The 18,987-nt window shown below is 41.8% G+C and overlaps 1 protein-coding gene across 1 annotated transcript in view; it reads left to right on the forward strand.

Annotated features, from left to right (window-relative positions):
* Nucleotides 1-4,973: 4,973 nt before the first annotated feature.
* The window catches only part of LOC109895616 (drebrin-like protein), a 64,043-nt gene continuing 50,029 nt past the window's right edge, over nucleotides 4,974-18,987 (forward strand). The window contains exon 1 of the mRNA XM_020489462.2: nucleotides 4,974-5,314. Within this exon, the coding sequence (XP_020345051.1) occupies nucleotides 5,229-5,314 (86 nt within the window). The 5' untranslated portion in view covers nucleotides 4,974-5,228. The remainder of the gene's footprint in view (nucleotides 5,315-18,987) is intronic.

Genomic DNA, 18,987 nt, shown 5'->3' on the forward strand with positions numbered 1-18,987 from the left:
AGCACTAACTGAAGTTTATTTAGTGGTTTATCCGGGTAGCCGGAGAGTAGAGCATTGCAGTAGTCTAACCTAGAAGTAACAAAAGCATAGATAAAATAAAAAATATCTGATTTTTGCAATGTTACATTGATGGAAAAAAGCTGTCCTTGAAACAGTCTTGATATGTTCGTCAAAAGAGAGATCAGAGTCCAGAGTAACGCCGAGGTCCTTCACAGTTTCATTTGAGACGACTGTACAACCATCAAGAATAATTGTCAGATTCAACAGAAGATCTCTTTGTTTCTTGGGACCTAGAACAAGCATCTCTGTTTTGTCCTTATGTCTGAAACACAGGCTTCTAGCGAGGGCAATTTTGGGGCTTCACCATGTTTCATTGAAATGTACAGCTGTGTGTCATCCGCATAGCAGTGAAAGTTTACATTATGTTTTCGGATGACATCCCCAAGAGGTAAACTATATAGTGAAAACAATAGTGGTCCTAAAACGGAACTTTGAGGAACACCGAAATGTACAGTTCATTTGTCAGAGGACAAACTATTCACAGAGACAAACTGATATCTTTCCAACAGATAAGATCTAAACCAGGCCAGAACTTGTCCGTGTAGACCAATTTGGGTTTCCAATCTCTCCAAAAGAATGTGGTGATTGATGGTATCAAAAGCAGCACTAAGGTCTAGGAGCACGAGGACAGATGCAGAGCCTCGGTCTGACGCCATTAAAAGGTCATTTACCACCTTCACAAGTGCAGTCTCAGTGCTATAATGGGGTCTAAAACCAGACTGAAGCATTTCGTATACATTGTTTGTCTTCAGGAAGGCAGTGTGTTGCTGTGAAACAGCCTTTTCTAAAATTTTAGAGAGGAATGGAAGATTCGATATAGGCCGATTGTTTTTTTTATTTTCTGGGTCAAGGTTTGGCTTTTTCAAGAGAGGCTTTTATTACTGCCACTTTTAATGAGTTTGGTACACATCCGGTGGATAGAGAGCCATTTATTATGTTCAACATAGGAGGGCCAAGCAGAGGAAGCAGCTCTTTCAGTAGTTTAGTTGGAATAGGGTCCAGTATGCAGCTTGAAGGTTTAGAGGCCATTATTATTTTCATCATTGTGTCAAGAGATATAGTACTAAAACACTTGAGTGTCTCTCTTGATCCTATGTCCTGGAAGAGTTGTGCATACTCAGGACATCTGAGCTTTGGAGGAATACACAGATTTAAAGAGGAGTCCGTAATTTGCTTTCTAATGATTATGATCTTTTCCTCAAAGAAGTTCATGAATGTATTACTGCTGAAGTGAAAGCCATCCTCTCTTGGGGAATGCTGCTTTTTAGTAAGCTTTGCGACAGTATCAAAAAGAAATTACTGATTGTTCTTATTTTTCTCAATTAAGTTGGAAAAAGAGGATGATCTTTTTCTACAAGGTGCTTCTACACCTGCATTGCTTGCTGTTTGGGGTTTTAGGCTGGGTTTCTGTACAGCACTTTGAGATATCAGCTGATGTACGAAGGGCTATATAAATACATTTGATTTGATGATGTGTATCTGTCTGGCATGGTTTATTAGTGACCATATCCCACGTGCATCCCGCACTTTGAGATATCAGCTGATGTACGAAGGGCTATATAAATAAATTTGATTTGATTTGATTTGATGATCTTCGATACTGCAAGGTACTGTCTTTCCAAGCTAGTCGGAAGACTTCCAGTTTGGTGTGGCGCCATTTCCGTTCCAATTTTCTGGAAGCTTGCTTTAGAGCTCGGGTATTTTCTGTATACTAGGGAGCTCGTTTCTTATGACAAATGTTTTTAGTTTTTAGGCGCGTGACTGCATCTAGGGTATTGCGCAATGTTAAATTGAGTTCCTCGTTTAGGTGGTTAACTGATTTTTGTCCTCTGACGTCCTTGGGTAGGCAGAATGAGTCTGGAAAGACATCAAGGAATCTTTGGGTTGTCTGAGAATTTATAGCACGACTTTTGATGCTCCTTGGTTGGGGTCTGAGCAGATTATTAGTTGCGATTGCAAACGGTGGTCCAAATGGTGGTCCAAATGGTGGTCCGATTGTCCAGGATTATGAGGAAAACATTAAGATCCACAATATTTATTCCATAGGACAAAACTAGGTCCAGAGTATGGCTGTGACAGTGAGTAGGTCCAGAGACATGTTGGACAAAACCCACTGAGTCGATGATGGCTCCGAAAGCCTTTTGGAGTGGGTGAACTTTTCCATGTGAATATTAAAGTCACCAAAAATGTGAATATTATCTGCTATGACTACAAGGTCCGATAGGAATTCAGGGAACTCAGTGAGGAACGCTGTATATGGCCCAGGAGGCCTGTAAACAGTAGCTATAAAAAGTGATTGAGTAGGCTGCATAGATTTCATGGCTAGAAGCTCAAAAGACGAAAACGTTTGTTTTTTTGTTGTAAATTTAAATTTGCTATCGTAAATGTTAGCAACACCTCTGCTTTTGCGGGATGCACGTGGGATATGGTCACTAGTGTAACCAGGAGGTGAGGCCTCATTTAACACAGTAAATTCATCAGGCTTAAGCCATGTTTCAGTCAGGCCAATCACATCAAGTTATGATCAGTGATTAGGTCATTGACTATGACTGCCTTGGAAGTGAGAGATTTAACATTAAGTAGCCCTATTTTGAGATATCACAATCTCTTTCAATAATGGCAGGAATGGAGGAGGTCTTTATTCTAGTGAGATTGCTAAGGCGAACACCGCCATGTTTTGTTTTGCCCAACCTAGGTCGAGGCACAGACACGGTCTCAATGGGGATAGCTGATGGGGACATCATCAGCTGTCTTGTGTAGCCGTTGTTTTCTGGATAATGTTAGCTCACAGAAAGTGAGAGATGATGTACATGAATGGCTCTCAAAATAGTTAATTGTGGTTGTATGCACATCACTTGAAGATACTTTATGGATGATTTTCAAACATTCTAGCCAGTAGTTCTGAAAGTAAAGCTCAAGAACCAAAACTGGTCCCCGAAAATGTCCTACTACATCATATACAGTGCCTTGCGAAAGTATTCGGCCCCCTTGAACTTTGCGACCTTTTGCCACATTTCAGGCTTCAAACATAAAGATATAAAACTGTATTTTTTGTGAAGAATCAACAACAAGTGGGACACAATCATGAAGTGGAACGACATTTATTGGATATTTCAAACTTTTTTAACAAATCAAAAACTGAAAAATTGGGCGTGCAAAATTATTCAGCCCCCTTAAGTTAATACTTTGTAGTGCCACCTTTTGCTGCGATTACAGCTGTATGTCGCTTGGGGTATGTCTCTATCAGTTTTGCACATCGAGAGACTGAAATATTTTCCAATTCCTCCTTGCAAAACAGCTCGAGCTCAGTGAGGTTGGATGGAGAGCATTTGTGAACAGCAGTTTTCAGTTCTTTCCACAGATTCTCGATTGGATTCAGGTCTGGACTTTAACTTGGCCATTCTAACACCTGGATATGTTTATTTTTGAACCATTCCATTGTAGATTTTGCTTTATGTTTTGGATCATTGTCTTGTTGGAAGACAAATCTCTGTCCCAGTCTCAGGTCTTTTGCAGACTCCATCAGGTTTTCTTCCAGAATGGTCCTGTATTTGGCTCCATCCATCTTCCCATCAATTTTAACCATCTTCCCTGTCCCTGCTGAAGAAAAGCAGGCCCAAACCATGATGCTGCCACCACCATGTTTGACAGTGGGGATGGTGTGTTCAGGGTGATGAGCTGTGTTGCTTTTACGCCAAACATAACGTTTTGCATTGTTGCCAAAAAGTTCCATTTTGGTTTCATCTGACCAGAGCACCATATGTTTGGTGTGTCTCCCAGGTGGTTTGTGGCAAACTTTAAACTACACTTTTTATGGATATCTTTAAGAAATGGCTTTCTTCTTGCCACTCTTCCATAAAGGCCAGATTTGTGCAATATACGACTGATTGTTGTCCTATGGACAGAGTCTCCCACCTCAGCTGTAGATCTCTGCAGTTCATCCAGAGTGATCATGGGCCTCTTGGCTGCAGTACATCATTGCTCTCTCTCGCTTTCTCTGCTGTGTCACTCAGCCATTGGGCCCGCTATGCAACCTCAATTGATAATGCTGGGCAGGCCTGGCCCAGCCTTCTTCTTTCACTGTGTAACTCGTCCAATGTGCATGTGCATCTTCTCACTCAAATGGCCAGGGGCTGAAGCTCATTGGCTGGAACTCAAATTGCTAGGTGCTGGCCCAGAAGGCCAAGTTCACAGTACTCAAAATTGCGATACAAAACTTCCAGAAAACAGTCACTTTCAAGCTCAAGATTTTGTGGCTAGTTGAGGTAAGACAGTAATTCTGCTCATATATAATGCAAGTATGAACTACACATTGACACAAAACGGGAGGTAAAAAAATGACTTACCCCTAGTCAGCAAAGTTCAGAATGTCTCTTTAAGGCAAGTTAATGCTAGAACCCTTAGTTACTTCCAATTTTGGACCTATAAATTAATGATACAGTATATACCGATTGATTCTTGAAGAATAGAACTTAGAAATGCCTCATGAACTTTGTCCAACTGTTGTACCCCACCAGAAATATCAGCTTGTTTTACTCCAATGTTCGTAAACAATGTGAACGTAAACAAACCCTGTATAGCTTCAAAACATGGATGGTCAGTCCTTGCATCCATAGCTCTGTCTATGAATTTGAGAGTGATTACATTTCTCCAAGCCAATCCCTTTGCTTTATACCAAAACAGAGGTGTGGTGTCAGCTTTGCTATTGTTTCACTTAAGGATTCTAGCTTTAATTATAAAAATATATATTTTCCACAATTCCACCTTATTATTAAAGTGCAGAATGGAGGTGAAGAGAATGGTGTGTGAAGTTGAAGTTTGGACCAGGACCAGCTAGAATGTAACTCAGCTTCCCCCCCCCCCCCCATTCGTCAGGAGGAGGTGGGGCTTTGAGTGAAAACGTATTTCCATCTCACTGCAGAAAGTCTGCAACAGCCTCAACCGCCCAGTGTGTGTGTTTGCAGCCTGCATAGCTTGCTGGCGGACTGTCACCTTCTTCTCCACTTGAAACTTCCATTACTTTGCATGAGATAAGCCTACTTACTAATCGTTCTCCCGGCCGTGAAAGCGCGTCAGTGTGGCCGTGTTCAGTTTCTAGTACGTTTCTAGTGTGACTTGCGAAGTGAAGAAATCTTCGGAAGTGGATTGTAGAAAACTTCACCATCACGATGCGAGCGATTAACCTCGATACCTATAGCCTGTCACTGCTCACGGCCAAAGAGGACATTCTCAACCCCCGCTCATCAACCAACTGGTAGGCCTAAACATCCTTATTTGCTCTTAAGTGCCTGAATATAGTTGCAAGCTCAAGTTGAGTATACCAAGCATAGCTATTTAGATTTTAGTCGCATTTTAAACTCCCATAAGGAAGTTTCTAAATACTTATTTGATAGTTCGTTACATAAATATCCGGTTTCATTCAGAGCTACGGTCCCAGCATTTGGATCTTGTTTTCTCGTTTACAAGAAGAAAGGGTGTTGTGTAATTCAAACTTGATTGAATTGGTTCCAGGAGTGGAAAGGTTATGGAGGTAGTCAAATGATAACATAAAACGGTGCTCTAGGTCTAGATATAGGCTAGGCATAGAGGAAGTGATAGTGATAGTCAGGGCAACTCAGGTGGTACAGTTACGCCTCGATCACACCGATAGTGTTTTTTTGCACCCTGGTACACCAGAAGAACATGCATTTCCAATGGAACTGTACGCTGCGTTTGACGTGCAACATTGCAGTGCAGAGGCAGTTGCCGTGCGTTCTGTGTGGCGCAACTTTGGATTTATCGAACGTAGGCTATGCATCACATTGTATACGTTGACAGCTTGCCAGAAATATTAACGGAAGGTGAATGTTGAACTTTTGTTGCACACATCCAGGTGATGCTGCGTACCATTTTGAGCAAAATTCACTGTAGGTATTATTGAGGCGTTAGTGCGGCGTTAGTGCAGGTAGTCTGCAGAGTGTCCTTACCATACAACCAACGGAGGTTAGTGCTCGTGCCAAACTGTTGGCTACCTATGTGGCGTGCACGTCTTGCTTCTAGCACCTGGCCTGCGCTTTTTCCGGCCTCGCGTGGAGTGACTCGGCTATTCTCCCAGGGCTCTTTGACTTTATTCTTTGTGCTCAGCGCACAGCTCGGGTGTCTGCCTACATGGCGATCTTTGAGATAGACTGTAATTCAACACGGAGAGGTACTAAACAGTACACTCACCCACAGACAGAGACAAACACGAACAGCATTGACGCATAAAATACCATGCATTGTAATGGAGAATACATAGCCTATTTATTTCCCCTCCTGAATTCTATTAGTGGGCAAATATTTGCAAATCTACTTTAATGGACCCATTTTTCCCTTTGAACACAAAGCTCCGAGAAGTTCGAGGGCTGAGGGTGTGATCAGCACCCCCTGAAAAATCGGAATTAAATAAACAAACACAAAAGTAGTGCACTGGGCCTTTACTAGTCTTGTATTAGCGACCGATATAGGCGTCTGTAGTGCAGGCAGACAAAAAATAATCTGCATCCCCACATGTTTGAACCCTGTGGCGGATAGCTCAGAGACACACATTTAGGACACCTTCAATTATGCCCAATTAGTGCCATGTTCCTTTGATGAACTTCTGAATGTGGGTGATCTCTCTGTTATGTTGACTGTGATCCCACACAATTAAAGATAATGGAGATGTGTTGCCATGGTGATGTCATAATGATCTGTGGGCTCCGCTTTGTGGTTTACCACCCATCTATCACCCATCCGAGGTTGTGTGGCTGTGTTTTTCAACAAACTGTTATAGGTCGTATGATGTTGATCGTCATAGAAAATACGTTGATGATTCATGAATTGCTCTATTGATTCAGAAACCTCTTGACACACTCAACCAGAGTAAGTATGTTTTCTCAAACAGTGAACTAAGAAAGTCTCCCTCCGACAAAGAGAAGGTTGACAGAGAAATGTACGCGCGTGCAGGAGTACATTGTGTCATTGCCAAGTACCTCAACTCCATGATGATTTCATCCACAGAGTTGAGCACAGACTAGAGTTTTTGAAATGAGGCTTGGCAGCTCTGTCGTCATGGTGACTTAGCCAAACAGCGTTTGGCTAGGAATGGCAGACATACCGTCATTGGCTGCCAAGCTATCCCCACAGGAACTGGGCTGTTACCATCACTATGCTGTGTCCACATACCCTACTGATGACACATGTATTCACAACCCTTGACTTTTTATGTTACAGAGTGGGATTAAAATTGGGGCGGCAGGTAGCCTAGTGGTTAGAGTGTTGGACTTGTAACCGAAAGGTTGCAAGATCGAATCCCCGAGCTGACAAGGTAATAATCTGTCGTTCCGCCCCTGAACAAGGCAGTTAACCCACTGTTCCTAGGCCACCATTAAAAATAAGAATTTGTTCATAAACTGACTTGCCTAGTTAACTAAAGGTACAATAAAACAAAATACAGGCTTCAGCTTTAGTGGATTGTAGCAGGGCGCAAGCCTAATTGTTTGCTCAATTACTACAAATCTTTGTCTTGCTGGTTTTCACACTCCTCTCTGTTTCTGTTTCTCCAACCTGGTCTGTCTCTGTGTCTCTCACTCATTCCTGAGCTGAGCATCAGTGTAAATCAATAGGCCATAGTGCTCCCTCAGCATTAGTTATTGTCATCACCAAAATAGAGCATGCTGGGAGCTGAGAGAGACCAGTGAGGCCAAACACTCAGTAGATATCTCTCAATTCAATTCAAGGGGCTTTATTGGCATGGGAAACATATGTTAACATTGCCAATGCAAGTGAAGTAGATCATGAACAATAAAAATCAACAGTAAATATTCCACTCACAGAAGTTCCAAAATAATAAAGACATTTCAAATGTCATATGTCTTATGTCTATCTATATACAGTGTTGTAGCGATGTGCAAATAGTTAAAGTACAAAAGGGAAAATAAATGTGGGTTGTACAATGGTGTTTGTTCTTCACTGGTTGCCCTTTTCTTGTGACTGTAGGTCACATTATCAAATCAAATCAAATTTATTTCTAAAGCCCTTCTTACATCAGCTGATATCTCAAAGTGCTGTACAGAAACCCAGCCTAAAACCCCAAACAGCAAGCAATGCAGGTGTAGAAGCGTATATTGATGCCCTGTCTCTAATAACAGACACAGAGAGAGAGGAAACCCACACTGAAAGGCTGAATAACACTGGACTGAATTGAGAAGGGGGCGTAATAATGACATCATCCTTCGTGTGTGTGTGTTGTGTGTAGAGAGACCGAGAAGGGGGAGTTTGAGTTGGGGAAAAGGTTGTTTTGTAGCGTGGCCCTCCCACCCCCACCGTGTTGGTCTTGAGGTCCCACTGTGTATTATCTAATGACCTTGTGTTGTGAATGGGGAACCAGCCTCTGTATGGGAAGGCACCTAAGAATAGAGGGGCTGCCTATTCAACAACACAGCTCCGGAGGTCTCTCCTTGTTCCCTTTAATGACTGTGGACTCTAGACTGTTTCACACACAGCCTCCAAACTGGTGTGTGTTGTGTGTGTGTGTGTGTCAGTGTCTGAAGCAGTAGTCAAAATGACATGAACATACACCCTACTACTGTAACTTTGTAAACCAGATACTTATTGTAAGTCCAAAGAGACATATATGGCAATGTACAAGGCTGCAAATGGAAATGGTTGTAAGCTGTCTCACGCACACTATTAACTCACATACTTCTTCATTCTGATTGTAACCCTCATAAAAGTACAGCTTATTTTAGCAACAGCACACTAAGGGCTGAAAAATTCCCCTTTCTCACTTTTCATGACTCCATAAAATACCTCAGTCAGTAGCCATGCTCCTAATGCTGATCAAAGGCAGACACACTAATTTACTTTCCATCCAAAAGGACTGGGCACTGTGTAGACTTGAGGAATGTTTATGCCAGAATTTCACGATCTAAATGTGATTTCTCTGCCGACGTTTTTGGGTGTACTCTTGTAAGGCAGACTGCATATATGGGCAGCAGTGTTGTTGGAATACCAAATAGACAGCGTATTGTTGTACCAATCCAGTGTAACTGGGGTTGCAAAGCTACCAGTAATTTACCAAAGTTACCAGCATCTTCAATCATTTAGATAATTAACAGAAAATCTATGCCAATCTATCGTAACTTTGGTCATTTATACTTGAATAACTTTTTTAAAAATTATTCAGAACATTGACGACAAATAAAGTGCCTTCAGAAAGTATTCACAATCATTGACACAATCCGTGTTACAAAGTGGGAATAACATTTATTTAATTGTCCTTTTTTGTCAACGATCCACAACAATGTCAAAGTGGATGAAGAATTTTCCGAATTTTTTTTTAATTTTTTTTTTTTTAAAAGTTAAATGCTAATATATCTTGCTTAGATAAGTATTCAACCACCTGAGTCGATACATGTTCAAATCACATTTGGCAGCGATTACAGCTGAGTGTTTTTGGGTAAGTCTCTAAGAGCTTTGCATACCTGGATTGTACAATGTTTGCCCATTTATTCTTTAAACATTTCTTCAAGCTCTGTCACGTTGGTTGTTGATCATTGATTGATAGCCATTTTCAAGTTTTACCATAGATTTTCAAAACTGTAACTAGGCCACTCAGGAACATTCAATGTCGTCTTTATAAGCAACTCCAGTGTATAGTTGTCCTTGTTTTTTAGGTTATTGTCCTGCTGAAAGGTGAGGTTTGTCTCCCAGTGTCTGTTGGAAAGCAGACTGTACCAGTTTTTCCTTTAAGATTTTGCCTGTGCTTAGCTCTATTACTGTAATTTTTATCCTAAAAAACTCCCCAGTCCTTGCCGATGACAAGCATATCCATAACACGATGCAGCCACCACCATGCTTGTAAATGTAAAGAGTGTAAAAAGTGGTACTCTGTGATTGTGTTTTGTTGGATTTGCCCCAAACTTAACACTTTGTATTCAGGACAAAAAGTACATTTATTTTCCTTTTTTTTTGTTGTATTACTTTAGTGCCTCATTACAAACAGGATACATGTTTTGGAATTTTTTATGATTCTCTGATTCGCGCCTGTCTGAGTGGACTAATCCATTGTGGAGGCCGTGGGGATGGCACAGTCCATCACTAATACGTGCTACTAAAATTGTATATGGTTATATTATGTAAAAACATTGGTAATATTATTTTTATTCATGTTGCTTTCTCTCGCATTGGATCGCGGTTGCTGACCGTGGTTCTGAAATATCAGTGCACTGAATTGCCGTCTTTTCTTAGACCATGACGCTATGTGCATAATAGCAAAGTTAACCAGCATATTGATGTTGAGAAGAATGCGGCGGAGGCCGCAGCCGAGTTAGGAGACAAGAAAACAGCACTTGCCATACTTTTCTAAGAAAAGTGAGGAGAGCGCAAACGGCAATAGGTCTATAATCAATAGCCTAATTGTTAAATGTGCCTGGCTTTATACTGTTAATCATCCATATACTGTATATCTAGAGAAATAAGACAGATCCTGCTTCTGTTTGAGTGCTTGATCAATAGCCTACTGATTCTGTGAGCACCAAGCCTCACGCAACCACATGTGGGATAAACAATTTCACAAATTCGTCTGTTTTTAATCTTTGCAATGCTGTAATAAAGGCTTTACACTTTTCTATATATTAGAACAGCCTCTCTGGTATTACTTAAGTTATTTAGTGTTGTTTACTCTCTTCCAAATTGTCAGAAAAATAAAACGTATAATAATAACCCTCCTTTTTCTTGATCTCCTTGTTAATATTATTATTATTATGATGATGATCATCATTTATAATAAGTAATATTGTTATCATTAGTAGGCTTAGTATAGCAGCCTTGTAGAACCACCATCGTGCTCTAAGCCAAAGAGTACATACTGTTTAGTTTTAATACCGTAACTTAAACATATATTTCAAAACATATATAGGCTACTGTATCATTTCATTCATTCATTCATTCATTCATTCATTCATGTCATCACACAGCATATGAGTCATTTATGATTTGAAATGCAATCAAGCATTTTCCTTTGAAAATAAAATAAAGCTACCCTTGAATAATTAGCGTAGACGATAAATAAACTGTTCCATGTCGGAAATTGCGTTCACGAATGAATGCAATTTGTTTTTAGTGTTTGCTGTAATAAAGGCTTTACAATTATTTATTTTTAACTAAACATTGCAACAGACTCTCTGGTACGCTTATCGTTTATTTAGTGTTGTGTACATTGTTCCAGATGGTCAGAAAAATGATATTGTAATCTAACAGCACCTGTTTGGCACATATAATATGCACGCTGTAAGAACAGACACTGGAGATGAGAGGGCAGGTACGGAGAGTTGAACATTTAATTTAGCACAGACATGAACAAGACAGGAAGAGCATCCTAACTGGGTATACAAGACATATAAACATTAATGCAGACGCGGGGAACAGAGCTAGGGAACAGACAGATAAAGGGGAGGTAATAACACGGCGATTTGAGTCCAGGTGAGTGCAATGAATCGCTGATGCGCGTAACGAGGGAAGCAGGTGTGTGTAATGCAGGGCCTTGAGTGCCAGGGAGGGAGAGCGGAAGCAGGCGTGACACACGCAAGGCTTGCGCCTTACCTGCTTTTTCTTGATCTCCAGGATTTTCCACAACTAGTCAAATTAATTCCTCACATCTGACTTCTCCTTTACCTCCTGAGCAACAAGTAAACATTCCCCCATTTCAAGTTTATTTGTCATGTCCTCTGCATCCGTTTTGCTGTCACATGTTCAGAGTTGGTTTGTGATTATAATATGCTATAGGTCAGGCCCTATTGGTCACTTACATGCGATGCATACATGTGTAGTGTGAAGAGAGCAAGGGTTGAGGGAATAGGGATGTTTTTCCTAAACAAATGAGGGATTTCGGTAACAGAACTTCAGTAAGAAATGGCTGTAATTACAGTGCCTTGCGAAAGTATTCGGCCCCCTTGAACTTTGCAACCTTTTGCCACATTTCAGGCTTCAAACATAAAGATATAAAACTGTATTTCTTTGAAGAATCAACAAGAAGTGGGACACAATCATGAAGTGGGACACAATCATGAAGTGGAACGACATTTATTGGATATTTCAAACTTTTTTAACAAATCAAAAACTGAAAAATTGGGCGTGCAAAATTATTCAGCCCCTTTACTTTCAGTGCAGCAAACTCTCCAGAAGTTCAGTGAGGATCTCTGAATGATCCAATGTTGACCTAAATGACTAATGATGATAAATACAATCCACCTGTGTGTAATCAAGTCTCCGCATAAATGCACCTGCACTGTGATAGTCTCAGAGGTCCGTTAAAAGCGCAGAGAGCATCATGAAGAACAAGGAACACATCAGGCAGGTCCGAGATACTGTTGTGAAGAAGTTTAAAGCCGGTTTTGGATACAAAAAGATTTCCCAAGCTTTAAACATCCCAAGGAGCACTGTGCAAGCGATAATATTGAAATGGAAGGAGTATCAGACCACTGCAAATCTACCAAGACCTGGCCGTCCATCTAAACTTTCAGCTCATACAAGGAGAAGACTGATCAGAGATGCAGCCAAGAGGCCCATGATCACTCTGGATGAACTGCAGAGATCTACAGCTGAGGTGGGAGACTCTGTCCATAGGACAACAATCAGTCGTATATTGCACAAATCTGGCCTTTATGGAAGAGTGGCAAGAAGAAAGCCATTTCTTAAAGATATCCATAAAAAGTGTGATTTAAAGTTTGCCACAAGCCACCTGGGAGACACACCAAACATGTGGAAGAAGGTGCTCTGGTCAGATGAAACCAAAATTGAACTTTTTGGCAACAATGCAAAACGTTATGTTTGGCGTAAAAGCAACACAGCTCATCACCCTGAACACACCATCCACACTGTCAAACATGGTGGTGGCAGCATCATGGTTTGGGCCTGCTTTTCTTCAGCAGGGACAGGGAAGATGGTTAAAATTGATGGGAAGATGGATGGAGCCAAATACAGGACCATTCTGGAAGAAAACCTGATGGAGTCTGCAAAAGACCTGAGACTGGGACAGAGATTTGTCTTCCAACAAGACAATGATCCAAAACATAAAGCAAAATCTACAATGGAATGGTTCAAAAATGAACATATCCAGGTGTTAGAATGGCCAAGTCAAAGTCCAGACCTGAATCCAATCGAGAATCTCTGGAAAGAACTGAAAACTGCTGTTCACAAATGCTCTCCATCCAACCTCACTGAGCTCGAGCTGTTTTGCAAGGAGGAATGGGAAAACAAATTCAGTCTCTCGATGTGCAAAACTGATAGAGACATACCCCAAGCGACTTACAGCTGTAATCGCAGCAAAAGGTGGCGCTACAAAGTATTAACTTAAGGGGGCACGCCCAATTTTTCAGTTTTTGATTTGTTAAAAAAGTTTGAAATATCCAATAAATGTCGTTCCACTTCATGATTGTGTCCCACTTCTTGTTGATTCTTCACAAAAAAATACAGTTTTATATCTTTATGTTTGAAGCCTGAAATGTGGCAAAAGGTTGCAAGGTTCAAGGGGGCCCGAATACTTTCGCAAGGCACTGTACATGCTGCAGCTTCAGCAACATGGACTGCACGATTAACACAGTTGAAGTTCTGTAGTGGTTGCTGCAAAATGGAGGAAAGAGAGACAACAGCTGCTAGTCACAGTCACTTGCTGTCATTTTTTTAACACAGCGCAGCAATCAAATCAATTGCAGTCAGACTCCCTCTAGTAATAGTGCTTTTGGAAAATATTCAGACCCCTTGACTTTTTCCAGATTTTGTTACGTTACCTTATTCTAAAATGGATTAAATAAAACAATTTCCTCAGCAATATACACACAATACCCCATAATGACAAAGCGAAAACAGGTTTTTCGAAAAATTTAGCAAAAAACAGAAATACCTTATTTACGTAAGTATTCAGACCCTTTGCTATTAGACTCCAAATGGAGCTCAAGCGCATCCTGTTTCCACTGAACATCCTTGATGTTTCTACAACTTGATTGGAGTCCATCTGTGGTAAATTCAATCGATTGGACATGATTTGTAAAGGCACACACCTGTCTAGATAAGGTCCCACAGTTGACAGTGCATGTCAAAGCAAAAACCAAGCCATGAGGTCGAAGGAATTGTCCGTAGAGCTCCGAGACAGGATTGTGTCGAGGCACAGATCTGGGGAAGGGTACCAAAACATTTCTGCAGCATTGAAGGTCCCTGTGCCCTCCATTATTCTTAAATGGAAGAAGTTTGGAACCACCAAGACTTTTCCTGGAGCTGGCCGCCTGGCAAAACTGAGCAATCGGGGGAGAAGGGCCTTGACCAAGAACCCAATGGTTATTCTGACAGAGCTCTAGAATTCCTCTGTAGAGATGGGAGAACCTTCCAGAAGTACAACCATCTCCGCAGCGCTCCCCCCAATTAGGCCTTTATGGTAGAGTGGCCAGACGGAAGCCTCTCCTCAGTAAAAGGCACATGACAGCCCGCTATGAGTTTGCCAAAAGGCACCTAAAGGACTCTCCGACCATGAGAAACAAGATTCTCTGGTCTGATGAAACCAAGATTGAACTCTTTGGCCTGAATGCCAAGTGTCACGTCTGGAGGAAACCTGGCACCGTCCCTACGGTGAAGCATGGTGGTGGCAGAATCATCATCATCAATCAAACACATGTATTTTATAAATCCCCTAGATGTCATAAAGTGCTAAACAGAAACCCAGCCTAAAACCCCAAACAGCCAGCAATGCAGATGTAGAAGCATGGTAGCTAGGAAATACTCCCTAGAAAGGCAGGAACCTAGAAAAAAAACTAGAGTACCTAGGCTCTGAGGGGTGGCCAGTCCTCTTCTTGCTGTGCCGGGTGGAGATTACAAGTGTTCATGGCCATTTAAGGCCAGATTGGTATTTGAGATGTTCATAGATTACCAGCAGGGCCAAATAATAATCAGTGGTTGTAGAGGTTGCAACAGGTCAGTACCTCAGGAGTAAATGTCAGCTGGATTTTCATAGCCGAGCATTCAGTGGTTGAGACAGCAGGTGCGGTAGAGGGAGAGAAAGTAAAAAAAACAGCTGGTCCGGGACAGGGTAGCATGTCCGGGGGAATAGGTCTGTGTTCCCTAGCCGCAGGCAGAACAGTTGAAACTGGAGTAGCAGCACAATCAGGTGGACTGGGGAAAGCCAGGAGTCATCAAGCCAGGTATTCCTGATGCATGATCCTAGGGCTCAGGTCCTCAGGGAGGGGAGAGAAGGGAGAGAGAGATAATTAGAGGGAACATACTTAAATTCACACAGGACACCATATAAAACAGGAGAATTACACCAGATATAACAGACTGACCCTAGCCCCCCAGCACATAGACTACAGCATATATACTGGAGTCGGGGGTAGTCAGGGGACATTGTTGCCCCATCCGACGATACCCCCGGACAGGGCCAACCAGGCAGGATATAATCCCACCCACTTTGCTAAAGCACAGTCCCGATACCACTAGAGGGATATCAACAGACCACCAACTTACTACACGGAGACAAGTCTGAGTATAGCCCACAAAGATCTCCAACGCACGATCCCAAACAGGCGCAAAACCAGACAGGAAGATCACGTTTGTGACTCAAGTGACGCACCCCTCCTAGGGACGGCTGGAACAGCACTAGTCAGCCAGTGACTCATCCACAGTAATAGGGTCAGAGGCAGAGAATCCCAGTGGAGAGAGGGGAACCGGCCAGTGCCTTGCCATTCACGTTCGCACCCCTGGGCCAGACTACACTCAATGATACCAATTCTGCATCTCTCACATCGATAGGCAGACCATTCCATAAAAATGTAGCTCTACAGGAGAAAGCACTACCTGAATTTGAAAGGACAATAAGAAGGCCTGCGTCTTGTGACTGTAGCGTACGTTTAGGAATGTACGATTGGACCAAATAGGAGAGATGGGTAGGAGCAAGCCCATGTCATGCTTTATAGGTTGGCAGTAAATCCTAGAAAACAGCCCTAGCCTTAACAGGAAGCCAATGTAGAGAGAAGTAATATGATCAAATGTTTTGGTTCTAGTCAGGATTCTAGCAGCAGTGTTTAGCACTAGCTGAAGTTTATTTAGTGCTTTATCGGGGTAGTCAGAGAGTAGAGCATTGCAGTAGTCTAATCTAGAATTGTCTAAAGCATGGATTAGTTTTTCTGCATAATTATTTTGACAAATAGTTACAAATATGGATAAAAAGCTGTCCTTGAAATATTCTTGATATCAAAAGAGAGATCAGGGTCCAGAGTATCGCTGAGGTCCTTCACAGTTTTATATTTGACACGACTGTACAACCATCAAGATTAATAGATAGATCTAACAGCAGATATCTTTGTTTCTTGGGACCTAGAACTAGCATCTCTGTTTTGTCCGAGTTTTTAAAAGTAAAACATTTGCCGGCCATTCCACTTCCTTTCGTTTGAAACACAGGCTTCCAGGTTAGACAATTGTGAGACTTCACCATGTTTCATCGAAATGTACAGCTGTGTGTCGTCCTCATAGAAGTGAAAGTTGCATTGTGTTTCCAAATGACATCACCAAGAGGTAGAATATATAGTGAAAACAATAGTGGTCCTAAAACGGAACCTTGAGGAACGCCAAAACGTACAATTGATTTGTCAGCGGACGAACCATCCACAGAGACAAACTGATATTGTTCCGACAGATAAGATCTAAACCAGGCAAGAACTTCTCTGTGTAGACCAGGGGTGGGCTACTCCAGTCCTCGAGGGCCTTATTGGTGTCACACTTCTTTTCCATCCCTAGCAAACACAGGTGATTTTAATCAAATTGCATTCTAAACTGAAGATCATGATTATGTGATTATTGGAGTCAGGTGTGCTAGCTGGGGCTGGGGCAAAACTGGGATACCAATCAGGCCCTTGAGGACTGGAATTGCCCACCCCTGGTGTAGACCAATTAGGGTTTCTAATCTCTCCAAAAGAACGCGGTGCTCGATGGTGTCAAAAGTAGCACTAAGGTCTAAGAGCACTAGGACGGAGAGCCTTGGTCTGACGCCATTTAAAGGTAATTTACCACCTTCATGAGTGCTGTCTCAGTGCTATGATGGGGTCTAAAACCAGACTGAAGCATTTCATATACATTATTTGTCTTCAGGAAGGCAGTGAGTTTCTGCATAACAGCTTTTTGGGGGGGAGATGGGAGATTCGATATAGGCTGATTTTAGAAAAATAAAATACTTTTTCCGGGTCAAGGTTTGGCTTTTTCAAGAGAGGCTTTATTACTGACACTTTTAGTGAGTTTGGTACACATCCGGTGGATAGGGATCCATTTATATGTTCAACATAGGAGGGCCAAGCACAGGATACTTCCTGCTCTTTCAGTAGTTTAGTTGGAATAGGGTCCAGTATGCAGCTTGACGGTTTAGAGGCCATAACTATTTTCATGAATGTGTGACGAGATACAGGATTAAAAAACGTGAGTGTCTCCATTGATGCTGGCAGTTCTGTGCAGACTCGTAAAAAATGAGCTTTGGAGAAATTGCAGATTCAAAGTAGAATCCGTCATTTGCTTTCTAAGGATCATGATCTCTTCATTGAACAAGTTCATGAATTTATCACTGCTGAAGTGAAAGCTATCCTCTCTTGTTGAATACTTATTTTTAGTTAGCTTTGCGACAGTGTCAAAAATACACTTTGGATTGTTCTTATTCTCCTTAATTTGGTTGGAAAAATAGGATGATCGGGCAGCAGTGAGGGCTCTTTGGTATTGCACGTTACTGTCTTTTCAAGCTAGTCGGAAGACTTTTAGTTTGGTGGAGCGATATTTCCGTTCCAATTTTCTGGAAGATTGCTTCAGGGCTCGGATATTTTCTGTATACCAGGGAGCAAATTTCTTGTAACAAATTTGTTTTGTTTTTAGGGGTGTAACTGCATCTAGGGTATTACGTAAGGTTACGTTTAGATCATCAGTTAGGTGGTTAACCGATTTTTGTACTCCGACGTCCTTGGGTAGGTGGAGGGACTCTGTAAGGGCATCCAGGAATCTTTGGGTTGTCCGAGAATTTATAGCACAGCTTTTGATGATCCTTGGTTGGGGTCTGAGCAGATTATTTGTTGCAATTGTCCAGGATTATGAGGAAAAACATTTAGATCCATTCCATGGGACAAAACTAGATCCAGGGTATGACTGTGGCATTGAGTAGGTCCGGAGACATGTTGGACAAAACCCACTGAGTCAATGATGGCTCCGAAAGCCTTTTGGAGTGGGTCTGTGGACTTTTCCATGTGAATATTAAAGTCACCAAAAATGTGAATATTATCTGCCATAACCACAAGGTCCAATAGGAATTCAGGGAACTCCATGAGGAATGCTGTATACGGATCAGGAGGCCTGTAAACAGTAGCTATAAAAAAAGTGATTGAGTAGGCTGCATAGATTTCATGACTAGAAGTTCAAAAGACCAAAATGCAGTGAAAAAAAGTATTGTAAATTGAAATTTGCTGTCATAAATGTTAGCAACACCTCCACCTTTTGCGGAGTATATGGTCACTAGTGTAACCAGGAGGTGAGGCTTCATTTAACACAGTAAATTCATCAGGCTTGAGCCATGTCTCAGTCAAGCCATTCACATCGAGTGAATGGGGATAGCTGAGCTGACTACACTGACTGTGCTATTGGCAGACTCCACTAAGCTGGAAGGCTGGCTAACAGGGTGCAGGCCAGATAGCCTGCTGTCTCATTGTGGAGCTAAAGGAGTTAGAGCCATGTCTATGTTCATAGAGAACATGAGAGCACCCTTCCAGCTAGGATGGAGTCTGTCACTCCTCAGTAGGCCAGGCTTGGTCCTGTTTGTGGGGGAGTCCCAGAGAGGTCCAATGATCTACAAATTCTCTCTTTTGGGAGGGGCAGAAAACAGTTTTCAACCAGTGATTGAGTTATGAGACTCTG

Source organism: Oncorhynchus kisutch, linkage group LG8 (genome assembly GCF_002021735.2).
Source record: "Oncorhynchus kisutch isolate 150728-3 linkage group LG8, Okis_V2, whole genome shotgun sequence".
NCBI classification, from domain to species: Eukaryota; Metazoa; Chordata; class Actinopteri; order Salmoniformes; family Salmonidae; genus Oncorhynchus; species Oncorhynchus kisutch.